This window comes from Cydia strobilella, chromosome 12 (genome assembly GCF_947568885.1).
Source record: "Cydia strobilella chromosome 12, ilCydStro3.1, whole genome shotgun sequence".
Classification (NCBI taxonomy): Eukaryota; Metazoa; Arthropoda; class Insecta; order Lepidoptera; family Tortricidae; genus Cydia; species Cydia strobilella.
The window spans coordinates 193291-217464 of NC_086052.1; the positions used below are offsets into that span (position 1 = coordinate 193291).

At 39.3% G+C, this 24174-nt stretch overlaps 1 protein-coding gene across 4 annotated transcripts; it reads right to left on the reverse strand.

The window, feature by feature from the left end:
- Positions 1–23: 23 nt before the first annotated feature.
- On the reverse strand, positions 24–21387 carry LOC134745886 (uncharacterized). Of its 4 annotated transcripts, none has more exons than XM_063679986.1 (10): positions 20803–21387; positions 7792–7933; positions 7096–7233; positions 6724–6941; positions 5590–5682; positions 4241–4368; positions 3042–3278; positions 2583–2714; positions 2135–2304; positions 24–1052 (listed from the first exon to the last, which is right to left on the reverse strand). In XM_063679986.1, exons 1-10 carry the CDS (start codon positions 21364–21366, stop codon positions 889–891), a joined length of 1986 nt encoding a protein of 661 aa, XP_063536056.1. In that variant the 5' UTR covers positions 21367–21387; the 3' UTR covers positions 24–888. The 4 variants fall into 4 exon arrangements, with proteins under 4 accessions (XP_063536056.1, XP_063536055.1, XP_063536054.1 ...); XM_063679985.1 differs by lacking the exon at positions 4241–4368 and adding an exon at positions 4957–5084; XM_063679984.1 differs by lacking the exon at positions 20803–21387 and adding an exon at positions 10305–10895.
- Positions 21388–24174: the final 2787 nt, after the last annotated feature.

Consider the following 24174-nt stretch of genomic DNA (forward strand, 5'->3'; position numbering starts at 1 on the left):
TTTTAAATAAAATGAAACGAATCTTACTTTAATTAAAAAGTGTTTATTACTATCAAAATCTTACGTTACAATAATGAGTACAGTTCCCACGGCAGGAGCTCTCGGAAGACAACTTGATGCTACATTTACACTTATAAAAAAACGTCTTCATTACACTTTGGTGCCGTGACCATGATTTTTACTAAGAGTTTATTTTATTTTTCATTATTCTATGGTTATATTCTTTTGTCCTGTTATCGCCTTATATGTAACATTCCAAACGTACATTAGACCCCTCAAATGCTCTGGGAAGCGTACAAAGTCTTAAATCTGATCACTTCAGAGGTTAAGTTACTGAGCGACCAAGTATATCCCGTGGCCCCTGTCCGCACTCGTCCTAATTACTGAGATTTAAAACTAAATTCCATTCTCACAGCAGAGGACGCCTAAGTGCATTCAGTCGCAGGTTAGATATATAAATCGAATAAAAATCTATTCATCGCCAACTTTTTGCCTGAATTCTCTAAATGGCGCTTTGTGGAAATAGGTTAGTAGTAAAAAAAATTGTGACAGCATGTCAAATTGAACCGCGTACGGACTCTGCAAGCCTACTTTTTGCGCACTTATGCGTTCTCTGTAATGAGCAATTAGATGAATCAACTTTTTTGTTGTAATTCTATCCCGTCAGCCAAGCGACAAAGGTAGCATAGTTTGTTAGAAGAAATGTTAATACTAATATGCTAAAGCATATGGAAAGGGCTTACGTATAACTGCCATAAAAATGTATGTTTGGTCATTTAATGGTCGGTATTTGGTATTTTAAATACAATAAAACCAGGGTTTTAAGGGTAACATGGCAACGAGTGACAAGAAAAAGTAGATTCACCTAATGACCCCTAATAACCCCATCTAATTGATTACGGGCAGCGGCACGAAGTCGGGTTCGTGTTGGGGCGGCGGGTCGGCGCGCACGTGCGGGCTGTAGTCGTACGTGAACAGCTTCACGCTGACGAAGCCGCCCGAGCCGCGAGAGCCGCGGTGCACGACGCCCGCCCCGCTCGCTAGCGACGCTCCTGAAACACATTTATATATATTTATATTTTTTATTCATTAAATATATACAACAAACTTTTCACTATTTCTAATTATACATTTTAATTTAAGCCAGCATTTAAAGACATAGTGTGCAGTAACAGCCCAAAAAGACCGGGGCCTGTGCTAGGACATATGGCCTTGTCAACTCTGTTGTTTAGGTTATGAGGCTAATAATTACCCTTACCCGAACATGGGACATTCATTTTAAATGAGCGCATGGCAAAACTATAATTTTATATTTTTGTTTTGTATCGGAATACCTTTATATCGGCAAATTGAGTATAATATTCCTGTCCGATGTTACTATTGCAGTAACGAAATAGTTTATGAAATTCTGATAAATGTATTTACAAGTAAGATACGTATTTAGAGTACAATTTGTCTGTTAAATGAAAATAGATCGCTTCAATATGGCGATGGCGTACGTAAGTCTATTTTGTGAAGAAAGTTTAGTTGAGAATGCATTGAATTTAAGACATTATTTAGTTTTTGGCAAACAAATTTAGTTTTGGTAGTACAAGCTTTTACACTGACTGTACTTTTCTTTCCACTGGCAACGAATAATCATCGAGACAATTCTAAAAACCCCAAACACAATTAAGTTGCGTTGTTTTATCACAGAGTTCCTATGGCCACCTCCTGTCTCCATCATCAGATCAGCTCTTTGGTACCAGAATATGCAAATTTTCAGCTTCATCGGGAACCGGGAGTGGGTCAAATTTAACTTGCAAGATTTGTAAGACCCGTACAAACATAGTTACATACTTACATAGCTTGATAAAAAGCTTGTAAAAAGAAACGAAAACGTAGCATAGGTAATCATTGGTCTCCTATTCCTCTGAGTAACGAGAATGCAAGGTGTGAAAAGATTCTTATTGCCGCAGTTAGTTTACGTTTTACTTTTTGTCGTTCGTTGATTGACTACTGTCTTTGCATTCGCTGAACCTCTATCGAAAAACACCCATCTTTCACGCGTTCGCCAGGGCAGTTCAAACGTGATACAAATAAGTCCGCCTTAGACGGCATCGAAATTGCTACACGTGTTGGCTTCGACACTCACCCTTCATGGGCTCGACGGGCTGCACATCCAAGAACGGGACCGTCGTTTGCGCCGCGTCCGCCTCGAAGTCCGAGTTGACGAACTCGACGTACTGGTCGTGCGTCGAGTCCACCGGCATGGGCGCCGCGCTGCGCGTCGGCACGTCGGGTTTGTACAACTCTAGGCGTTTCCTGGAATTTAGATTAGAGCGTTAGAATATATACATAATTATGATAATTTCAAAAGTGTTACGTGAGCTTAACATGGTTTATGATGTAAACATTATACTTACTTACTTACTTACTGCTGTGGCGCGACGACCCGAAGTGGATCTTGGCCTCCGACACCAAAGACCGCCATGCTACTCTGTCCAAAGCCGTTTCTGTCCAGTCGACGGCGCCGAGTTCGCTGAGGTCTTTCTGCACTTCGTCTCATTCGTAAATATTATGCAAAGGGTAATGTGACCGACCTTGGTTGTTCCGCGCCCTCTGTGTTGTCATTGCTGATCCACTGGCTTCTATCGGGTGCAAGGCGACCAGTGGTGTAGTTGAAAGGTGTTGATCGGATCTCGAAGTGTAGATGCGCACCGATCATTCGCCACCTAAAATATTTTTATTGACAGTTAGATTTTTTTATAGATTTTACCGCTAAGGTGGATAAGCCAGTGAATACTTATAATTTCATCGCGTTGTTAGATAAATGTTCAGAAACTATCTGTATGGCTGACTAGTAAGTATACTGTCGTATTGCGCCGCGCTTTCTTACCATTGCAAGCGTTTTCGTGCAGAATAATTGGGATTTTCATTACGGATTTAATTGTCCTTACCTCAAAATATACACCAAACTCTTCACATGGTAGTTGAATTCTGCTTTGCCGATGTCATGTCACTATCATCTAATGTCACGATGTTCCAATTTTGTTACTGACCTGACTCCAGTCAACACGTGGCCTTTGGGCGAGTCCAGTTCGTCCAAGTCTATCGCTCGCTGCTCGTAGGTCAACGTGTGATAATCCGTCTCAGCCACGCCTACATCCGCGGGGTCGAATTTGACCACCGGCACCCATCCACTAGGAGTTACAGCTCCACGTTCACCCAGCACGCCCTCGCTGATTTGCAGGTGGAATACTCTGCCGACCTTCGCAATACGCAGTCCTGTTACTACCCTGGAACATTTTAAATACTAATTACAATTGGTTCTGCCGGTTCTGTGGTCGTTTTATATATTTACATTCGATTTCAGCATAGTTTAGATTTGTTCCTAGATAAAATAAAGTCCTAGTAGTTTATTCTGAAAACCAAATACGACAGTTGTAATAGCATTTGTCCAAACAAACGATAAAGTATCGTCATCTAGTTACGAAACTTTCTCAGTATGATTTTACTTATTTAATCAGATGAATAAAATCAGCCTGACCTCTTTACCACTAAATCACTTAAGTAATATAAGTATGAATGTATGTCACCCAATTCTTATGTTACCCAACTTAATTTCTAACTTAATTATATCTAAAATAAGACACCCGCACATCTCATGCCATTAGTAAAGAACATTAGACCCAAAGCTGAACCCAAAGCAACAAGGAACTGCCCAAACCAGCGATAGACCCTCGGCTGGTGCGCTGGAAGCCGTGTGCTGCCCCAATGGAATATTTGGCTTCTGTCACTTGGTCCTCGTCGTATTCAAGTATTACATATTAACTGACTGATTGTTTATTAAACTTGGTTCAATAGTTAGTCAGACCAAGCTAACTCCTCAAACGCCTCCTCAAGCTAAACGTGAAATTACTCTGGAAGTATGACGTTCATAGCACACACTTTGTCACGGCAAAAATCTGGGCAGAGTTAGTTTAGACACTCTATTACAGTTATAAATATAGCTATTTAAGAAGAAGCACGCATCTACACGTGATTATTCATGTCTTATAGCGTTTTTTGATGTATGAGCATCTTTCCCGTAGTTAGTTTCGGATTGTCCACTTTGGTAGTCGATGTGTTTAAAAGTGAACTTCACAATGAAATATACTGTTGTAAGTTATCTAAATAATGAGAACAATATAACTAAAATGGATCTTTTAAGTAAAACTTGAATACTGTCAACCCAAAGCGTCACAGAGCCTCGACTGACTTGTTCTTCTGTAAGTCCGTCACGGCCTCCCTTAAGCTGAAGACGCGCTCGGCCTCCGGCGCCGGGTCCTCGCATAGACACATGCAGTACGAGCAGTGCTGGAGGTTCCAGCGCCACCAAGAGTCCACCTTCAAGAAAAATTACAGTTAGGCACTGACTGACTTAAGACCCCTCAAGAGTTTTTCTACATATACTTCAGTGGTCGCTTCTGTCTAAATTTTCTTCAGGCAATATTTCCCGCGCTGTTGAATTTCGATCGCTAAAGATCACCCAATCATGCACCTATTTGACCTGGACAATTGCCACTGATAATGCGAATACGGTGCTTAACGGCTAAAAGGCGTGAGGGTCAAAAGTTTTTTTAGGATAAGACTATTAAACATTTTATGTCATTAGTTCTACTATTCCCTTTAACTTTTTAAAACCTGTATGATGAAAGCTTTACTAAAAATATACCCGAAGCGTTAATTATTAACTATTACACAGGAAAGTGCTATATTTCTGGCACGCTTTTGACCGTAAAACGAATTCGCAGTGTCTGGCGACAAATGAGAATTTAGAAGTTCGTAAAGTCTAACACATTCTCTTCGACATAATATAATATCCCATAGACGCAGCTACACAAAACGTATCCAACATGCGAGCGCAATCACGATTTAGAAGCCACGATCAACTTTGGGTGTATAAGATGTGCGGGCGTCCCATCCGGGACTAACTTGTTATTCTTCACGTCGGACGTGGCGTCGATGAGGCTGAAGTATCGGTCCGACTCGTGGGTGTTCTCGTCGCACAGGCACATGCAGTACGAGCAGTGCCAGAACAGCCAGCGCCACCACGAGTCCACCTGGAAGGCTGCGCTGTCAAAACTAGGCTCTGAGGCGACGCATTAAACTTGCAATTCGCCTGACAAATTCTGGTTAAACTTTGTGCTGCGTTCACGTTTAATGGTTCATTGATATTCCCGGAATTATCGTACCTGATTGAGGAAATGATATCGTTGTAAATGTAATTAACTGCGCATATAATAGAGGCGTTGAATAAGCATAACACTTCAGATTTACTCGACATAACAGTTTGTTTTGTAATCTGTCGACCCCGTTTTACACCCGGGTCAAATAGATAAGCTGAACAAATAAACTCGCATGCCCAATGTTTGCTCCAATAACCTTTATTCGCCTTTTGCCTTCGTGGACAAACATTCGTGCCAATAAGCGAGACGTTTGGCCAATCATTGAGCGTCAATTACTTATAGGCACGTTCAAATACATATTCACACATTTGCACCTTATTACATTGCTAATAAGGCGATAAATGTATAGATATATATGACCCCTCTAAATTGATCTAACCTTGGTGGTGCCCAGCGTGCACTGGCCGGCTCGGCCGAGGGTCCGCCCGTTTTCGTACTCTATCCACTCGTACCGCCGGTTGCTGTTCCGACCCTGAAAACATTAATTTGCGTTGATTACAACGCTCACTCTGTAGCTGTACGATCCTAGGAATGTTTTAATATACATGAGCCTACTTCTAACGTAGTTGTGCAGAATTGCAGTTGTTAAGTTACGTAAATAAGAAGTCTTATCGTTGTTGTTATGACTCTCAGATGAATTGTTTTGCAATTCTTTTTAAAAAATCTTCCTTCTTCATCTACCTATATATTGATGGAAACAAAACAATGCGGGTATTATTAGTTCGCTAAATCATAATAAATACATGTATCTTATGAGATAGCAATATAGGTTCCGTTCCGTACCTCAAAAGGAAAAAACGGAACCCTTATAGGATCATCGTGCGTCTATTTGCCGTCTGTCACAGCCCATTTTCTCCAAAACTACTTTACTTATTAAGTTGAAATTTTGTACTCATATGTAAGTTTATGACCCAAAAACGGACATGTAACGTAAACAAATAAATTTTAAACATGGGTACATTTTTGGGCGGTAAATGAAAAAAAAAAAAAAAGTTTTTCAAACCATATCTAATGAAAGAGCTCATTTTGAGAATCTCAAATATATATTTTGTGTAATTTTAAAATAAATAGTTTAGAAGTTATTTAAGAAAATAGCCAAAAATTACACCCCTTTATCTCCGAAACTATTGGGTCAAAAATTTTGAAAAAATACACAAAATAGTTCTTTACCTATAGATGACAGGAAAACCTATTAGAAATGTGTAGTTAAGCGTGAGTCGGACTTAATTACTTAGGGCCACTTGCACCATCCCACTAACCCGGGGTTAAGCGGTTAAATTGTTAACCCAGTGTCAAATTGTACTGTTAACCATGGTAACTCCAGGTTTCACCGGTTAACCCCGGGTTAGTGAAATGGTGCAAGTATAGGCCTTAGTTGTTTTTTGAAGACACTTCACTCACGTTTCACATAAAAAAATACATTGTTAAAAATTGTGTAACGTACTAAATCTTTGTAACGCGAGTCCGACTCGCACTTGGCCAGTTTTATTTGCAGAGAGAAGGCGAGACTTACCGCAGGACAGACCCACATATCCGAATCAATATACTGGCAGTTAAGAATCCTCCCATTGCACGGCCTCTGCTTGGCGCAGTACAGCTCTTTAAAGCAGCCTTTGCGCTCAGCTAACGAATAGTACGCGCAGTTGTCCCGGCAAGTCCCGTCCGTGTTCATGTCAACTTCGTTCTCGATGTATCCCTGGAGTAGGCGAGTTACTTGCGCGAACGTTTCACCTGGAATATGCAAACATTTGTCGAGCTTATTGAATTGCTCACGGTCAGTTAGTCAAACTCTCCCCTCTTTGATACATTGGACTTTAAAAAAGGCTGCTTAAAGCAGGATTGCTTGTCGTTTTGGGAAGCCTTTTTAAAGCATACTTGTAGGTACCTTCTTTGTGCTGAGCTGGATCGCACCGGTAGACCCCTCGTTTGGACATAGCGAGTGCTGCTTTGGCGGCGGCTGCTGTCTTCTCCGTCCGTTCGGCGTAGCGTTGTCGCGTCAGGCTAGCTTCCTCTGTGTAGTTGCCTGTAACGTTTGTATTTTAATTCGTTAGTTTTAAGTAGTCACTCAATATGCATCGTAGCCAGCGCCTCGCTTTTATTTTCCATACTGCAGATAATCAGGACAAAATAATTTACAATGCGGTAGGTTCAGTGCACTATCCGTCCCCCTTTTCCGCTGTGCGGGCTAGTGATGTAGTTCGCCACTGTCAGAGGACATGTCGCAACTCTGCGCGGGAAGCGCGAGGTTCAAGGTTGATGCGTTCTTTACGAGTCACTTGAGTGAATCGCTCCTCAGTTGTATATCGAGTTTACAATGTAATTGGAATCAACGACGTGATTCTACAAAGTGATAATCGGTTAATACACTTGATGTGCGTATTGGCAGCAGAGCGGAAGGACACATGACCCCGTTCCTGTAATGTCACACGACAGAATTTAAACACGATGTGTTATGTCAGCACTTCACTCATGACTTTCGCGCGTTCACTCTTATCTTCACTCTTTAGTTCAAATAGATAGGAAAAAAGGAGAGATCCTAAACTACAGCACAGCTCGAATTGTCTTCAGCAGCCTTCATTACCTTTCCCGTAGATCTTGAGCAGGATCCAAGAGAACTGCATCATGGCGTAGCCCTTGATCTCCGTGAGGGCGATGGTGTTGTACATGTCGTAGATGAGCTGGTGCGGCGACATCTGCAGCTCGCATAGGTCCTGGCTTTGTTCCTGTGGACGTGATCTATGTTTAAGGGTGAATTTTACGACTTGCATGCGATTTTAGTTAGATTGCGGTATTTGACCGATCGGTTGAATTGGGTGTACCTCAGTAGCCGGCAATGTAACTAAACTTGCATGTAGTTCTCAGGGTTACTGCATGAACCATCCGTGGAAGAATTTCTCGTGGGGAAGCATTTTTGTCTTTTAAAAAAAATATTTCGCTATCTAGAAACAGATTTTGACAGTATGACTGTCTACGTCGTGATTTGTTTATTAACTACTTGGAGAAAATGCTGTGCTATTGCTATAATGCATTTGTGATTCATTCTTATGGACTTTCTACGTGCGCCCCAATTGTTGGATTTAGTTCAATGACCTGTTCCTATTATGGAAGAAGTTATACTTTAGAAATCATTATATTTTCCTGTATTCCAGCAGGAAATAAAAAATTGTTTAGCAAACATATAACTCATAGTTAGCAGTAGGTATCGCATATCTTATGTAAATGTGTCGCGCAATCCTACTGTTTAGCCTGTGGCGTTAGTTTATACAGTAAACGACCTTTTTATAAGGCGTTAGGAGCCATTTTCGGAAAGTTGTCAGTGCGAATATGTAGAAAAGTTCTCAGTAAAGGTTAGTGACATGATTCGTTTGTTTCCGTGAGTAATGCTGAGTTGCTGACCGCGTCGCTTTGTCTCTACGTGTTATTTCCACATCTAACAATAATAATAAACAAGGCAGATTATTATTATTATTTAAATACAACAACGGTTTCTGAAAGTAGTTTCAATAATTAGGTTTAATTTGAACTGACGTGTTTAATTTCACTAAATAAGAAACAGACTAATCAACCCAATTCTGAAGTAAGTAAGATTATCCTTTTGTTCAAACCGGGCCTTATACACAACAAGCCAAAATAATATGCATGGTTTCATAAATGACAATTAGTAGAGTGTTTTTAGATACCGTGACCACATTTTAAAGTATCTTTCAGCGAAATGTTAATCAGTTTATTGTTCTCCCGGTCCTCGGCAAATCCTTTGTCCGTCGAACGTATCTGAATGACCAACTTGTACAGATTGTGGAAATACAGTAACTGACCACCAGTCTACATGTTTATTACAAGGTGTTAAGGTCTTCATATAGGCACTTTTTCGTTTCGTTTTTTTTTACCATCGTTTACACTGTTAATTGATAATTCGTAAACCTTATTGCACTGATATAAGGTCCTCCAATGGTCAGAGTATACCACACAATCCTACCGCTCTAATTGCCCTAGGTGCAATAGAGCCCAAGTCAGGTTAAAAAAAAAAGAGTATAGCACAGTTAAACAAATAGCACGCGGGATGTCATCTTATGTGTCTTTGTTCATTACACATACTCGTATTTATGTAAAAGAATGGTTAGATTTATTTTCCTGTGGTGATTTCCTATAGGCTCACTGGGTTGTGTTATTTGTTTCATTGCAAAACAATAATATTGAGTATAAGCTAGCTTAGCGCTGTGAAAGTTAATCGATTATGTTTTTATATCCATAACATAATAATAACATTCTAAGAAGATAATAGAAATAAATATTGGGAGTTGGATACCTACTAATGAGGGTTACTTTGTGAATTGATACCTTGATTAGAATGATTTTCTTCAAAATGTCTTAATTTTGAAGTTGATAACCAACATTACGGTTTTGCTAGATTAACCTAACAATTGTGAGGTTTCACCAAGAAAGTCCTCACTAAGCCTATAAATCTAATTAAATCCAACGCGTTTTTAATTGAATCAATAAACTCCATTAAGCTCTCAGACCAAGTAGCCACTGGCATTGTAATATTTGTAATAACAATCCCAAGGCTTTTTTATCAATGTTTACGAACGATGAGCCCGAAATCGCAGCGACAATCGTAAACACGACGATTGTATAAGTTGGTCGTGTCGTATCAGTGGTTTAATGGTTTCAGATTCCGTCGCTAATGTTATTGCTAACGTGAGCTCGGCTTACGTCTTCCTGTGCTGATTATAACAATTATCGAATGGAATTCGCACGTACAGTCACCATCAGATATATCGGAGCGGCCATGGCGCTCACATATATCTGAACACGCCTCTATTGTCAAGGCGTTAGAGTGCGTTTTCAGATATTTTTGAGCACCTCATCCGCTCCGATATATCTGATGGCGAATGTACATTTGTATTTATTTAACCGAAAATGCTTTGTCACGTTAAAAAATGTTTTATTGTTGTTTTTCGCGTTATCGTCTGATAGGAATTTAAGATGGCTATCAGAGAACTTTAGAAGCTCAACAATAGCTACTTTGTCCTCGAGTTTTATTCACACGTTTCTGGAAAAATCCCACGTTTTATATTCCTGATGCATTTGTACCTGCAAGGTGGACCGGAACATGTCCCCATGCTCGATCAGCTCATCCAGCCGCTGGACAGCATCAGCTACTGACAACTTCGGGTCCCGCAGTATCACCTCCGCCAAGTCCAACCACTCTCTGACCGGCGACGGCACCGCCCCCGGCACCGCCTGCCGCTTCACAAACTCCATGAAGTTCTTATAAAGATTGTCGACTACTCCCAGCTTCTCCGTGGCTTTCACCCACGGCCAGGAGTCCACTTGCGGCCGCGGCGGCATCGGCACAGCCGAGAATCGATCGTGGAACGACGAGAACGTCTTTGTCACTTCTATATCTGCTCCCAAACCCGCGTTTATCCAGTCAGGATTCGTCGCGTTCGCCCATAGCTCCTTCTCAAGCTTGTAGAAGTTGTCTCGGATGTGGTCTACAGGGGACAGGTCCCCCAGCGCGAGGGCTACGAGTAACGATAGAGTTAGGAGTCGCATGGTCGACCGTCGCCGTCGAGAGACTGGCGAGCACTGGCGAGGGGACCGCGCGAGCGAGTGGGGATCGCCGGTAGGGACGAGACGTTTACTTATCGACTTTATACCGGTCATAATTATGCACGTGCAAATTTACACTAAAGCTACAACTTCATATTCTATTTTAAAACCGGAGTTGATACGCTAATTGCCGCAACATGATATTTTTCACTTCTCATGCTCGTAAAGTTCGACCTCGTGCCCCTCGCCCCCCACAACCGAGTACAATTTTCTTTAGTCTTAAATAAATACGGTAAAATAACCTACACTATTGGATATTTTTGTATATTTTACTCACACTCGAAGTAGAGTGTATACTCAGGCATAAATGTCCATTTTTAAATTGCCTCGGATAAAATATGTAGTAGACTTTATATTAAATAAATGTAAGTTTGCTTGAGCGGCTGTGTATTTTTTTTTCTCTGCATATTGGTCACGGGGTGCTTTCAGATACACGTTAGAATTTTACGAATTAGATGGCAAAAATAACATATTAGATAATTATAATAATTATGTAAATGTGATGCCTATCTAGAATTACCGAAGAACAAAAATTACAACAATGTGTTTTTAGCTTGTTCAAACATCAAACATTTATTCAGCAAATAGGCCACAGGGGCACTTTTACATGTAAATTTTTACAAACAATAATATTAAAACACGACTACCTAAAACATGAGATCGATTACAACATTTCGATATCAGCTTCACCCGTCCGTATCGACATCAACATCGACACGCTCGACACAACACCACTGGCCCGCATAATGCTGTTAACGCACTAATCACATCTTGCACCCTTCTTGATACTTATCACAATAACAATACAGCTTTTATTGCAATGCACCGATTACATCTACAAAACCACGCCGGCCTGTTCATGTATTCCCAAACGCTATTGAGTTAAACGCTCAGGTCAACCAGTAAAGCTATGAGCTTTGGCTTGGTTATAACTCGGTATGATATGTCATATGAGAATGCATTTATACATAATTTGTTCTCCTGTGAGTTGGACTCGGAGAGCGATTACAATAACACCCTTATTATTGTTAGTGCTTCATTATTTCACGTACACTCGACATAATGCGGCTATTTATATTCTTATACTGCTTATACAGTTGTAATAAAGATGGGTTTCGTTTGTACTAGATGTACGTACATGTTTGTAGTATAAACGAACTCGTCAGCTGACGGCGGCGCACACGCTCCCGTCCCGCGCAATGTGTCGTGATATTTAATATTGTTTATGTTTAATTGAACTTTTGGGAACAGCGAATAGGCATTTCCAGTTGTTTGTGTTTTTATTGTTCTTGACCGTGCTTTTTAACCCGAGATAGCTGGCTCCTGCCCGCCATTTTTTTCTGAATGTCAATGTCACCACACATGTTGAACATCTGTTCAAATAATCCTTTTCATTTCTCATGCTCTGAAAGAGGGTCATTGTTGTTCTAAAAGGTGCGCAGAAAATGATACGTGTCTGCACTAGAGCATTTTACGTTCGAAGTACGACTTTTTTAATTTTTTTACGATACGCAATTGAAATTTGAGTTTAAATGGATTTGTAATAAATTTTTCATTTTGATATTTGACTCTCCATTCCATAAATAACGATACTTTTGTCTGAATTGTTAATTGAAAGTACCCTCAAGAAATACTATAAAAATGTATACTTAGTCATGTTTTAAAAAAAATACATGCATTTTACTTTCCTCGTATTGGAAATGAAAAGTAGAGTGTTTAACTCGGGTGAAAGGCATCATTTCTGCCTCGGACTATTGGCGCTCTCACTGCATTCGAGCGCCAAAATACCTCGGCAGAAAAGAGTGCCTTTCGTCCCTTGGTTAACAATCTACTATTTTCATTTCTCATGCTCTGAAAGGTGTGCAGAAAATGATACGTGTCTGCACTAGAGCATTTTACGTTCGAAGTACGATTTTTTTAATTTTTTTACGATAAACAATTAAATGTTGAGTTTAAATGGATTCGTTATACAATTTCCATTATGATATTTGACTCCCCATTCCATAAATAACGATACTTTTGCCTAAATTGTTAATTGAAAGTACCCTCAAGGAATATGTACTGTAAAATTTATACTTAGTCATGTTTTTATAATAACACATGCATTTTACTTTCCTGGTATTCGAAATGAAAACTAGAGTATTTAACTCGAGTGAAAGGTATCATTTCAGCCTCTGACTATTGGCGCTCTCACTGCGTTCGAGCGCTAAAATACCTCTGCAGCAATGAGTGCCTTTCATCCCTTGGTTAACAATCAACTATTGGTATCAATGTATGGATACTCAATGTTGAATGTACCGAAATGCCTATATAAATAATGAAAACAGGAAAGGCCGAACAGACAGTGAACTATGAACATTCTCATGAGGAAAGACCGTCTACAACCTCTTTTGTCGCTTTTCTCTTGCGTTTGTAATACCACCAAGGTCGGTGGAGCAGAAGGAGTGAAGCTGTTCCTACCTGACTACATCTGAGCGACGTACGTTTACAAATACGAAAGTTCTTGCCCTATGAGATGACGGTCTTCCCAGCAATCAATTTTATATGCCGGTCTTACCCACATTGATCTTACAGTAAAATTTATTGAACGTTTTAACGCTGACGTTGTGGTGCAACCAAGTCAACTTGCACCAGGGTTCATATTATTTCATATTTCATATTTCATATTTATTTATTGCAACCATGGTTTTATAGGTATTACAAATTCTTGGTAGTTCCACATGGACCCCGTGGGGGCATACCAATATTACATATTTACAAAGATTGCACATGGTCTGTGCATTCTATGCCAATTAAAATTATGACACAACTGCACCAATTGCACAGGAATGTGGGCCACATGCATGTTCGTAATTAACACGTGGGTATTCAAGACCAGTGAAAATCGTCCCGTTTCCACGTATAGCCATTATTTATAATCTTTTTTATTGAGTTTACGTGGCTAACCGATACACCATCAATGGCTATGCTGACATTGCTAACTGACTATTCGTATGCCTTATTGCAAAGAGGTAAGGTCTATTCATGGGGAATATTGAACATGTGTTATGTTTAGAATAATATAAATAAGTATCAATTTTTTTTTTCTGTACGTGCGGATGGTGACTGTCCGTTGATATCACTTATCAAGCTTCCTGGGATTGAGCGTGCTGTTTCCTAGTTAACCGACTACGGTAAAAGGAAAGGTTGTATATAGGCACAGGGCGGACACGCTATACATCAAAAATCACTTGCGTTTCTATGTGTGAACGGCACGTCTGTACACAATATTACTGAGAGTACGCCAGAAGTCCGCCAGATTTCTGTCGCGGGGCGACGTAATTCGAGTCGGGGCGGGGCGGTGCGTGGCCGTTCTGTATGATAATACTATTACGTATTGTGTGGTGTGGTGTGGTGGTGTGGTGTATGTGGTTTGTGTTTTGGGTTCCATTGTACCGTCAACACTTCTTCTTCTTCTTCTTCTTCCTGTGCCATGTCCTCATCGGACGTCGGCAACCATCTCTCGGAACTTATTCCTATCCTGTGCCAATCTGCTCAGGTTGGCAGCGTCGTTAATATGAGTCCAGCTTTTAATATTGTCCATCCAGGCTAGCTTCCTTCTTCCTCTACCTCTTTTGCCCTCTATTATTTTCTTTAGAATTTGATATTTATTGTTGCGGTAAATATGTCCAAAATATGAGATTTTTTCTTTTCTTTACTGTTTCCAAAAGTTCCAATTTTTTCTTCATTCTTTGCAAGACTTCTACATTATTTATTCGATCCCTCCATGATATTTTAAGCATTCAAAACTACGATTCGTTATTATAGACCGATTTTTTTTCAAAGTAAAATACTCCAAAAAAATCCACCCTCTGGCTATATTTTGTCAAAAGTTTTACTGGTTGTTCCATGCAAGTTCGATTAACTTCACAAAACTTGCACTTACTTAGCCTGCTCATACAAATTTTCCTTAATTTTAATTAGTTCTCGGTTCCAGTCCCACGAATTTTAACACTCATCATGCTCTCTCTCAGTGACTAACATAATTTGTTTGAGCAACTTTGTGAAGGCTAGGTTTTTGTAGGCATACTTGTATTGTACATAAAAAAAGTTTAGCCTTCATATGAGTCAGTATCTGGCGACTAGGAGCAATTATACTCAGAACAGGTTTCAGCTTTTATGCCTGTGCGACTGTGCGTTGCACATTATTAGGTAACGATTTATGCACCAACTAGCGACCCGCCCCGACTTCGCACGGGTTACACAAAACCTTCACAAATTATACACCTAAACCTTCTTCAAGAATCACTATTGATAGGTGAAAACCATATGAAAATCCGTTCAGTAGTAGTTTTCGAGTTTATCGCGAACATACATACACTGTACACACAAACAGACAGACGGGGCGGGAGACTTTGTTTTATAAGGTGTAGTGATAAATACTAGCTTTAATAAACGTCAAATAGAAAAGATTCTAAAAGAAGGAAATTTTTTAAGAATTAGAAAGAAATAGATTGGCTTCGATTCATAAAAACTTTAAGAAAAGACCCACTTTGACGATAATAGATTCACTGAACAAATTCGTCGATTGGTCGGCGTTCGGTTTCTAAGCTTAGATTACTTGTATAATATTATTCAACAAAAGTCGCATAAGTTCCTAGTCCCGTAAAAACCTACATTAGGTTTTTGTCGCTTACTAAGCACGTCTCTCTCAAATTTGCACTCTGATAACGCAGACAGCGTACAGACGTTACGGACACCTATTTTGCTCATTTCCGTCGTAACCATTGAATTCGGGGAATCATAGCCGCTGTACACAATGTCTACTAATATGGCCTTCACACGCAAAATATACAATAAGTACAAAGCGTGGACTTGACTGGTTGTTAGTCACAGGCTTTAAGACAGTAGAGTACAGAGTTCAGGGCCAGACAGGTATTGACAACAGCACTTAAAGAGTCCCCGGCAAGCTCGGCCGAATTGCACCTTCCCAAGTTCCCATACAAACGTAGTTCCGCTTTCATTTTAAAACTACGCCTTGAATTATAATGAAACTTTGCACATACAATGACATGAGGTATATCTAGGTCTGTAATCAGTTTATATAGCTCCAGTTTATAAAACAAACGAAATAGAGCAAAAACAAGTTTTGTATGAAAAACTTAAATTCGCTGTATTTTTTAACTATGGTATCTGAAGCTACATAAACTAATTACAGACATAGATATACCTTATCCTATTGTATAGGTACTAAGTTTCAGAGCAATCTAGCTATTCGTTTTAAAATGAGAGCGGAACTACGTTTGTTTACTTTGTTTGAAGAACCGAACTTGCCGGGGACTCTTCACCATTCGATCGCCAAAGACGTCGCACCGCGTTCGTAGATATCTCTTTACCATAAGGTTTACGATTGTTGTTAATCAAGTGTGAAAACGATGGTACGCACATTGTAAATTTTCTCACAGTAAAAACAATACGAGCGCCAGTCGACATTTAAGCGACGATTTGAGATAATGTGTTCGATAATTTTTGCTGTCAATAAGAACGAATTTAATCGACTAACCGTTATCAACGCCAGTGCGTTACACCCTGGCTTCCGCTACATGTTGCCCATTCAATCTGTCATTGGCAACTAACTGTACACTTGTACAGAGTTATAATATTGACAGGTCATGGCCATTGAATGGTCGGTATATGATTCACGTCGACAATCAATTTGTGGCCCTTCTCAAGACTTTGGCATGACATCTCAATGGTATCAATAAATCCATTGCAATATTATAATTAGATAATTACATATAATTGAGAAAGTCATACTGTCTGACGGTAAACGTATACACGGCTAAACTACTGAACAAATTTTAATAAATTTTGGCACAAAAACTTTAGCTCAATAAATATACACAAGGTACCTACTTCATATTGTGAAATCCACTCCCAAAACTACGTCGCAGCAGGCGGGTTTTGACGATACAAATTACATACAGAAATTAGACTCCAGCGCCTCCATAACTTTCATTCATGACAAGTACTATTGACCCCTTATGCATTCTTAGTAGCAATAGTGTCGGACTACATCTCATAGGGATACTGTTATAGTCATTGTTTGTTGAAAGCGATGAGTATGGACACGGGTGACTCATTGTCTCGGACATAAAGTTTACCGTTCCTAAACTCTGCTACGACTTACGAGCAGTCAGAAGTATGAGTTCTGTCAAATGTCAGCTGTAGAATAGTAACCTGAATTATTTTACATATTTAACTTTAAATGTAAATTTATTTGCTGACTATCTTTAGTTTAGGGATCTTTTTGACTCACGCAACGGCGCAAACGATTGTGATCTTAGCTAGATTGTCATCGTAAGAACTAATTACCGTCCCATTTTTACCATCGGACCACACGACAAACGGCACTCCGGCATCGCTTCATGGTAGGAATTCCAAAAATACGCACGAAGCGTTTTGCTTCCACATTTCTTATGCGAACTGCCAAGGAGTGGAACGCCCTGCCCGAGCTGTGTTTCCGCATGAATACAATTTGGAGCTCTTCAAGGCAAGAGTTAATAGGTATCTCATAGGTAAGCGTGCTCCACCGTAGACCACATCATCACTTACCATCAGGTGGGATCGTGGTCAAACGCCTGCCTATTCATCATAAAAAAAAAAAAACTATTATATAATTTGTGCCCGTAGGCCCCCAGGTTTTCAAAAACGCCTGACCGGTTTGTACAGCCTGCAGAGGTTTTGAAAATGAGTATAGAATTAAGAAAGTGATTGTCACTTCCAATCGCATATGCGTGCAGATCCCGATTGAACGTCGCAGGCGCAGCATCCAATCAATAAAGCAAGTTGTTTGACCCGTGACTCACGCGCACAGTTACACGCATTGACTCATTGATCCCGTTCGCGCTCAAGCCTGCTAATGTCACTTTACAGTGTAAAAAAAAACGGTCAAGTTTTGTGTTTTATATTTTCCTTCATAACATAAATCAATTTTTTTCACTATGAAAAAAATAAAATAAAAATTGTGTTGAAAGTTGAAATGTACAATTTGAGCTCTTTCAAACGATACCCCACTTGACCTAGCAACTGATGCACCAGAGTGTGCATCAAAGTCTAGTCTAGTTAGTCTATGAAGAGTCATATGGGGCATTTTTCATATTTAACAAAAATAAAATAAATAAAATAACACTTTTAATGTTAGTGTTAGTTGTAGTTAGGGTTAGTGTTCATGACTATTTATTCATTTATTTTTTATTGCACAATACTTGAAGGTACAAATGGCGGACTTAAAGGCATTCTCCACCAGTCAACCAATGGGTTAAATTTAACCAAAGAGATTAAGTAGGTGCAGTGTCTTTTAATGTAAATAAATTTGTAATCAAGACTATAATTAATAATTATATATTCTGAATATAAACTATATTGATAAACTTACTTAATATATGTATATTAATACAAATAAACATACATAGGTACATACATACCTAATGTGAATCATTAAGTTGACGAAGACGAAAGTTTGTCAAGGAAATACTTGCGCATCATGCGCTTGAATGTGAATTTGGTCTGCGCTTGACTCTGGCCCGACTATTCCAAATTTAAAATCGATAGCTTAAGAAGTTCTCGAGATATTTAGCGATGTGAGAGACGGACGGACGGACAGAGTCGCACCATAAGGGTTCCTTTTGTACCTTTTTGGTACGGAACCCTAACAAGGAAGTTTCAATCTTAGTATTTAGGACAAAGAGACCAATTTTACGAGTACAGTAGTCGACTTTTTAAGGAAGTCACTTTTGTCACCTTTCAACACCCAAATAAAGAAATTTAAACCATATACCGTTAAGCTAAGAGTACAAATTGAAGTGAAGGGCGTTTTTTAAGGAAGTTATTGTGAATGGGTTAATTGCGAAACACTGAGATAGCGGGGAAATAGGGTAATGATGATAACTCTCTTGTCATTGTTAAAATTCTTGAAATACCCTTTAGTTTAGAGCATATATTTTCAGTAAACCGTTATGTAAGTCTAACGGTAAAATTCATATATCACTAATGTTATGATACAAGATAAGTTTGTAACAAAATCATAGTCCTTTTAGCTTTATTGCTTATAAATATAACAGAAACGGTTTTCGACCATTAGTCCCGCAATATCACTATCCTGTGGATATAAAAACTTAAAACACATGTTTAAGAATTAAGAAAGTTTTTATGTTTGGGCTGAGTCACTAACACCCTCAGCTCATCTTATGAGGTTATAAGAGAGTATTAAAACTTTATACCTTCAAGAAAAGAGCATACTACCATCTTAAGGGCTGGCAACGCACTTACAACCACTCTTGGGTGTCATGGGCGACGGTAATCACTTACCATCAGGCGATTTGTCTAGTCGTTGCCTCCCATATCATAAAATATTTCCAATTTGATATTGGTTTGATACAACTCGCAGTGCACTTCGCTCGTTCATATATTGGTGCGTGAAATGCACTGCGAATAATATCAAATCAAGTTGTGATTATTTAAGTTTGAATGGTACTCAAGGTCTTGAACAAGTTTTGGTTTCATTTGCGACATTTTATTATGTAATTTGGTGTCGGTGCAGCCAACCGCCGCAGTGAGAGTAAATACTAAAGTCCAGTCCAGTTAAATTGTTATTGCCATTTCAAAGATATACCTACAATCAAAATGCACCTCGAGAAATAAAATTCGTTTTAGATAAAATCCTATAACAAACAAAAACCTTTTGTAATGTTTAGAAGAATGTCATATTATGACAACTTGATTGTCTAGATACGTTGGACATTGTAAGCAAAAAGAAAAGGCAATATGTATTTAGGTATTTCCAAGAACCCTGACAGTTACAACATGAGCATTGTGGGCCTACAGTGTAGAAGTGTAGGCGTATCAATCCCTCTCTCAATTATTCAACTCTTTAATAAATGTCTTCAGGTCTGCAGTAAAATGCACTGATAGAATCATATCAAATTAATTGTTATTACTTGAATGAATAAGACTTCATTTTACCTAGGCTAGGTGAGGAATGTTAAGGTCAATAATTGACCAATTATTGTAAGTCAGTTCGTCATTTAAAAAGAAAAGTTGGATGTAAGTAAGCGTAAGCTATACATTCATAGCAAAGAAAACGGGTAACTCAGTAAGAAAAGTATAAACAAAGCTATACCCTCGTGCATTACTCTCGAGTGCAAAGTAATGCAAGTAAAACTTTACATTGTCTTCGCAAATATTTTGTTTATTTACCTTACAATTGGAAGTTTGTCGCGCGCCATCCGGCGTCGCACCGCAATGCTCGGAATGTCGTGTTTGTAAAACTTAGTAAAAACTCGCCCCTGCATGATTGTAGTGTAGGTACAGTTTATTGGAACACGTTAATATAATATGACATACACATTATGTAAAACTATTCCTGTTGAATCTTCATAAAATGTAAATTATAAGTGGACAAGAATAAAGAGTAGTGAAACGTCTTAGATGAGTCTGAAAATCTTATGTTTTATAAAACAATCAGCAACAAGTTTTTTTACCTAAGTATTATAACTACCATCCGATCGCTATGTCGACACGGGCAGTTTATGTTAACTTAGTTATAAATAAACAGTACGAAGAATTCCTATAATGTACATATAATTATCAGCCGTTAATTTGAATTCATTATACGTTAATTATCACTGTCACCCGCCTACCGGTTTCTATTGTCACCTATCTCACTTATTTTAACGCTATTTTAAACGAAGTCTTGATTACGAATCTAGCGGCATAGCCAAGCGACAATTGCTAATAGAAAACGACAAACGAAACTTGATCTATTATGGGAATAATCACGTCATTTTTCGTAGCATCTGTCATCCTAACACATTTTTACTTTTCGATTGTCGTTTTTACGATTATGATTGTCATCTTAACAAGGAACTCTGTACCGGTCTCTTATTTAGCTTACTACTTACCAGTTTATTGTATCGACAATGTTTAAATGACAAACCTGTATATCATCCAAGACGAGCTGCAGAATCCCGCGGCCGAGCAGATGCGTATGCGGCGGCACGACCAGCGAGTGTACCCGCTCAAGCAACCCCGGCAGCGCGCCGGGGTCGTGTGACACGCACCACTCCGCGAAGTCCTGCAGCGTACTCGGCTCCAACTCTTGCTGGATGCTCACGTATTCCCTCATCTGTCTATTAGCTGATGATACCCTACTTAAAAGGTCCGCCATCTCGTGCAAGCGGAGTTCTAATCGTGCCCCTCTACCACCGCTTTTAGCTAACAGCTCAGCGACAGCAGCCGTCTTCTCCACCCCCAATTCTAACCTCTGTATCGCGCGCGAAACCTGAGCTAACTTCGATAAAATAACCCTCTCTTTTCTCTTAATTATCGGCAACTCGACACCCCCTGACGCGTTAAACGACTTGCCAACTATATCCCATGAGTTTAACACTTCTTCGCCAATCTCTTTCCCTAAACGTATGACGTCCAGCGCGTCGTCTATGAGCGCGGCGCACGCGCCGAGCGCGAGCAGCGCTATAAGCGTGCGCGAGAGTGTGGCCATAGCGGAGGACGCGAGCGCACTGGCCCGAGACGATCGAGGCCGTGGGGTGGCCAGCGCGAACACCTAAAATACTATACTATTATCACTTTTCCATCTTTCGCTAGTGGAGTTCAAATTTAATGAGCGTTGTGATTCCGTAAAACTATGCAATACAGCTGTGGCACTCGTGCGCAAACAGCAAAATATAATTATCACACTTTTCTATCTTTCGCTAGTGGACTTCGACCGGTTACGTTATGATTCCGTGTAACTGTGCAGACGGTTAGCGCGGCACTTGTAGGTCGTTCTGTCTGGTTCTTGTTTTACGAGAATGGATTATACTATAATTGAATCCACTGAATATTTTTTTTTAATGCTTATTTCACTTTATATAAATACCATATTATACTTTTTACGCAACATTTTGGATTCCTGTCAATTTCTGACGAGTGGAATGAGGGAGACAGCTAAAAGAATCTACTAAAATCCAAAACCTAACGGACATTCATGGCGTTGAACCATGGTAAGAGCAAGTCGATAGAAACTTAAACGCTCCATGATAGTTATATTATAATAATAAAACGAAACTAAAGAAGAATTTTTATTCGAAAACAAATTGTTCACCCTTTTGTAAACCTCGAAAGTGTAAAAAGTTGACGCTGGCAACACAGAGCGGAATCCCTCCCTCCACTTATGTCAACAAAGACATAATTGTATCCAAACCGCACCCGCTTTTTTGCTGCTTTTTTTTTTCTTTAAAATTATGAGGGATATGCTAATGTGGTTCTACCTGCCGTGACAAAGATACAATGTAAGCACCTATGGATCAGATAGATCGGGATGTATGTAGTAATAATAGGTTTGATTGGACTTGTGCAATGTTCCGCGTACTAGGTACGTGTATAGTTGATGTAGTCTGACATGCACATTGTACACGGAGGTATTTGTATTTTGTTTATTTTTTAGGATTCCGTACCCAAAGGGTAAAAACGGGACCCTATTACTAAGACTTCGCTGTCTGTCTGTCTGTCCGTCCGTCTGTCTGTCTGTCCGTCTGTTACTAGACTGTATCTCATGAACCGTGATAGCTAGACAGTTGAAATTTTCACAGATGATGATATTTCTTTTGCCGCTATAACAACAAATACTAAAAACAGAATAATATAAATATTTAAGGGCTCCCATACAACAAACGTGATTTTTTTGCCGTTTTTTTGCAGGCTTGGGAGAAAGGTGACTTATTTTTCTCTCCTTACTGGCAAAAATGCGAAATTAAGGCCTTAGATTTCTTGTATGGCTGTTGTGTAAATTCAATAGTTCAATACCGACTTTGTCTCACGCTATAGCAAAAGAATTAACACTTTGAGAAAGCGCTAGACATGAGAAAACTACCTCCTAAAGTATTTTAGATGTGAAAATTCTGCTATGTAAAGTTTACCTAAGTATAGATTTTTATAACCTTTTTACGAGGGTAAATCAAAAAGTTCTTAGAAATAGGGTCAAAAACAAAAGATAATCATTGTTTTTATTTTTATTTTTCTACATAATCTCCTTCTTTTTCAATACATTTTAAGTACCGTTTTTCAAGTTTTTTTATTCCTTCCGAAAAAAATGTTTTTCCTTGAGTCTCGAAAAACTCCTCGACAGCACTCATCACCGCATTATCGTCATCAAATTTAGTTCCACGGATGTGCTCTTTTAATTTGGGAAATAAGTAAAAATCACTCGGAGCTAAGTCTGGTGAGTAGGGTGGGTGGTCGAAGATCTCAAAACCAGCTTGGCGGATTGCAGTGACAGCCATCTGTGACCGATGAGCAGGAGCGTTATCATGGTGGAACAACACGCCAGCACGCAATTTTCCTCGACGTTTTTCTTTAATTGCCTGCCGCACTTTCGGGATCAATTCCGTGTAATAAGCACCTGTTATGGTTTTTCCTTTTGGCAGATAGTCAATCAAAAGGATACCATCCGTATCCCAGAAAACTGAGGCCATGACTTTCCCTGCCGTCGGAAATACTCGAAATTTCTTCATTGGCGGAGAAGACGGGCGTTTCCAGGACATGCTTTGCTTTTTCGTTTCGGGATCAAAATGGTGAACCCATGTTTCATCCATGGTGACAAAACGCCGATAAAAAGTATCCGGATCACGCTCGATAATTTTTAGATTTCGCTTTGAAATCCCCAAACGCAAATCTTTGTTCGCCTCGGTTAACATTCGTGGAACCCATCTGGCGGATACTTTTTTAAACCCTAAAACATCCGTTAGTATTGATTGCACGCTACCAAATGAAATCTTAAGGGTCTCTGCTAGATAGTTAATAGTAATTCGCCTATCTTCTAACACCATTTTTTCGATTTTTTCAACATTTATTTCATTAACTGAGGTGGAAGGCCGGCCTGAACGGGGGTCATCTTCACAGCCAGATCTGCCTCTTTTAAATTCAGCAACCCAGTAAGCGACCGTAGAATAGGGTAAAGCATTAATGCTAACAGTTTGCTGAATATCCAAAAAAATGTCTTTGGTAGACATTTTTTTTAAACACAGGTATTTTATCACGGCACGCAACTCATTTTTTTCCATAATTGAACTAATCTGCTAACTTGTTGCACAAAATAATTAATTACAATGAAATGGCGGGAGAATTTCGAAAACAAATAACTGTCAAATAATACGTCATAATGACAGTTTAAAATAGAAATAAAACTACGCGTAAAGAGGTTTTGTAAATATGTAGTTCTAATAACTTTTTGATTCATCCTCGTAATTTTTATTTAAAATTTGAAAAAGTTATTTTCGTTTAATCTCGACTATTTAGTGTTAGTTTACGC

Coding starts and splice junctions, on each gene's coding strand:
- LOC134745886 (XM_063679984.1), bottom strand. CDS start 10,880: ATGACCGGTATAAAGTCGATAAGTAAACGTCTCGTCCCTACCGGCGAT. Junction 5,683..6,723: donor ATATGTGGGTCTGTCCTGCG/GTAAGTCTCGCC, acceptor TAATGTTTTCAG/GGTCGGAACAGCAACCGGCG. Junction 1,053..2,134: donor GCCCGTCGAGCCCATGAAGG/GTGAGTGTCGAA, acceptor AATGTGTTTCAG/GAGCGTCGCTAGCGAGCGGG.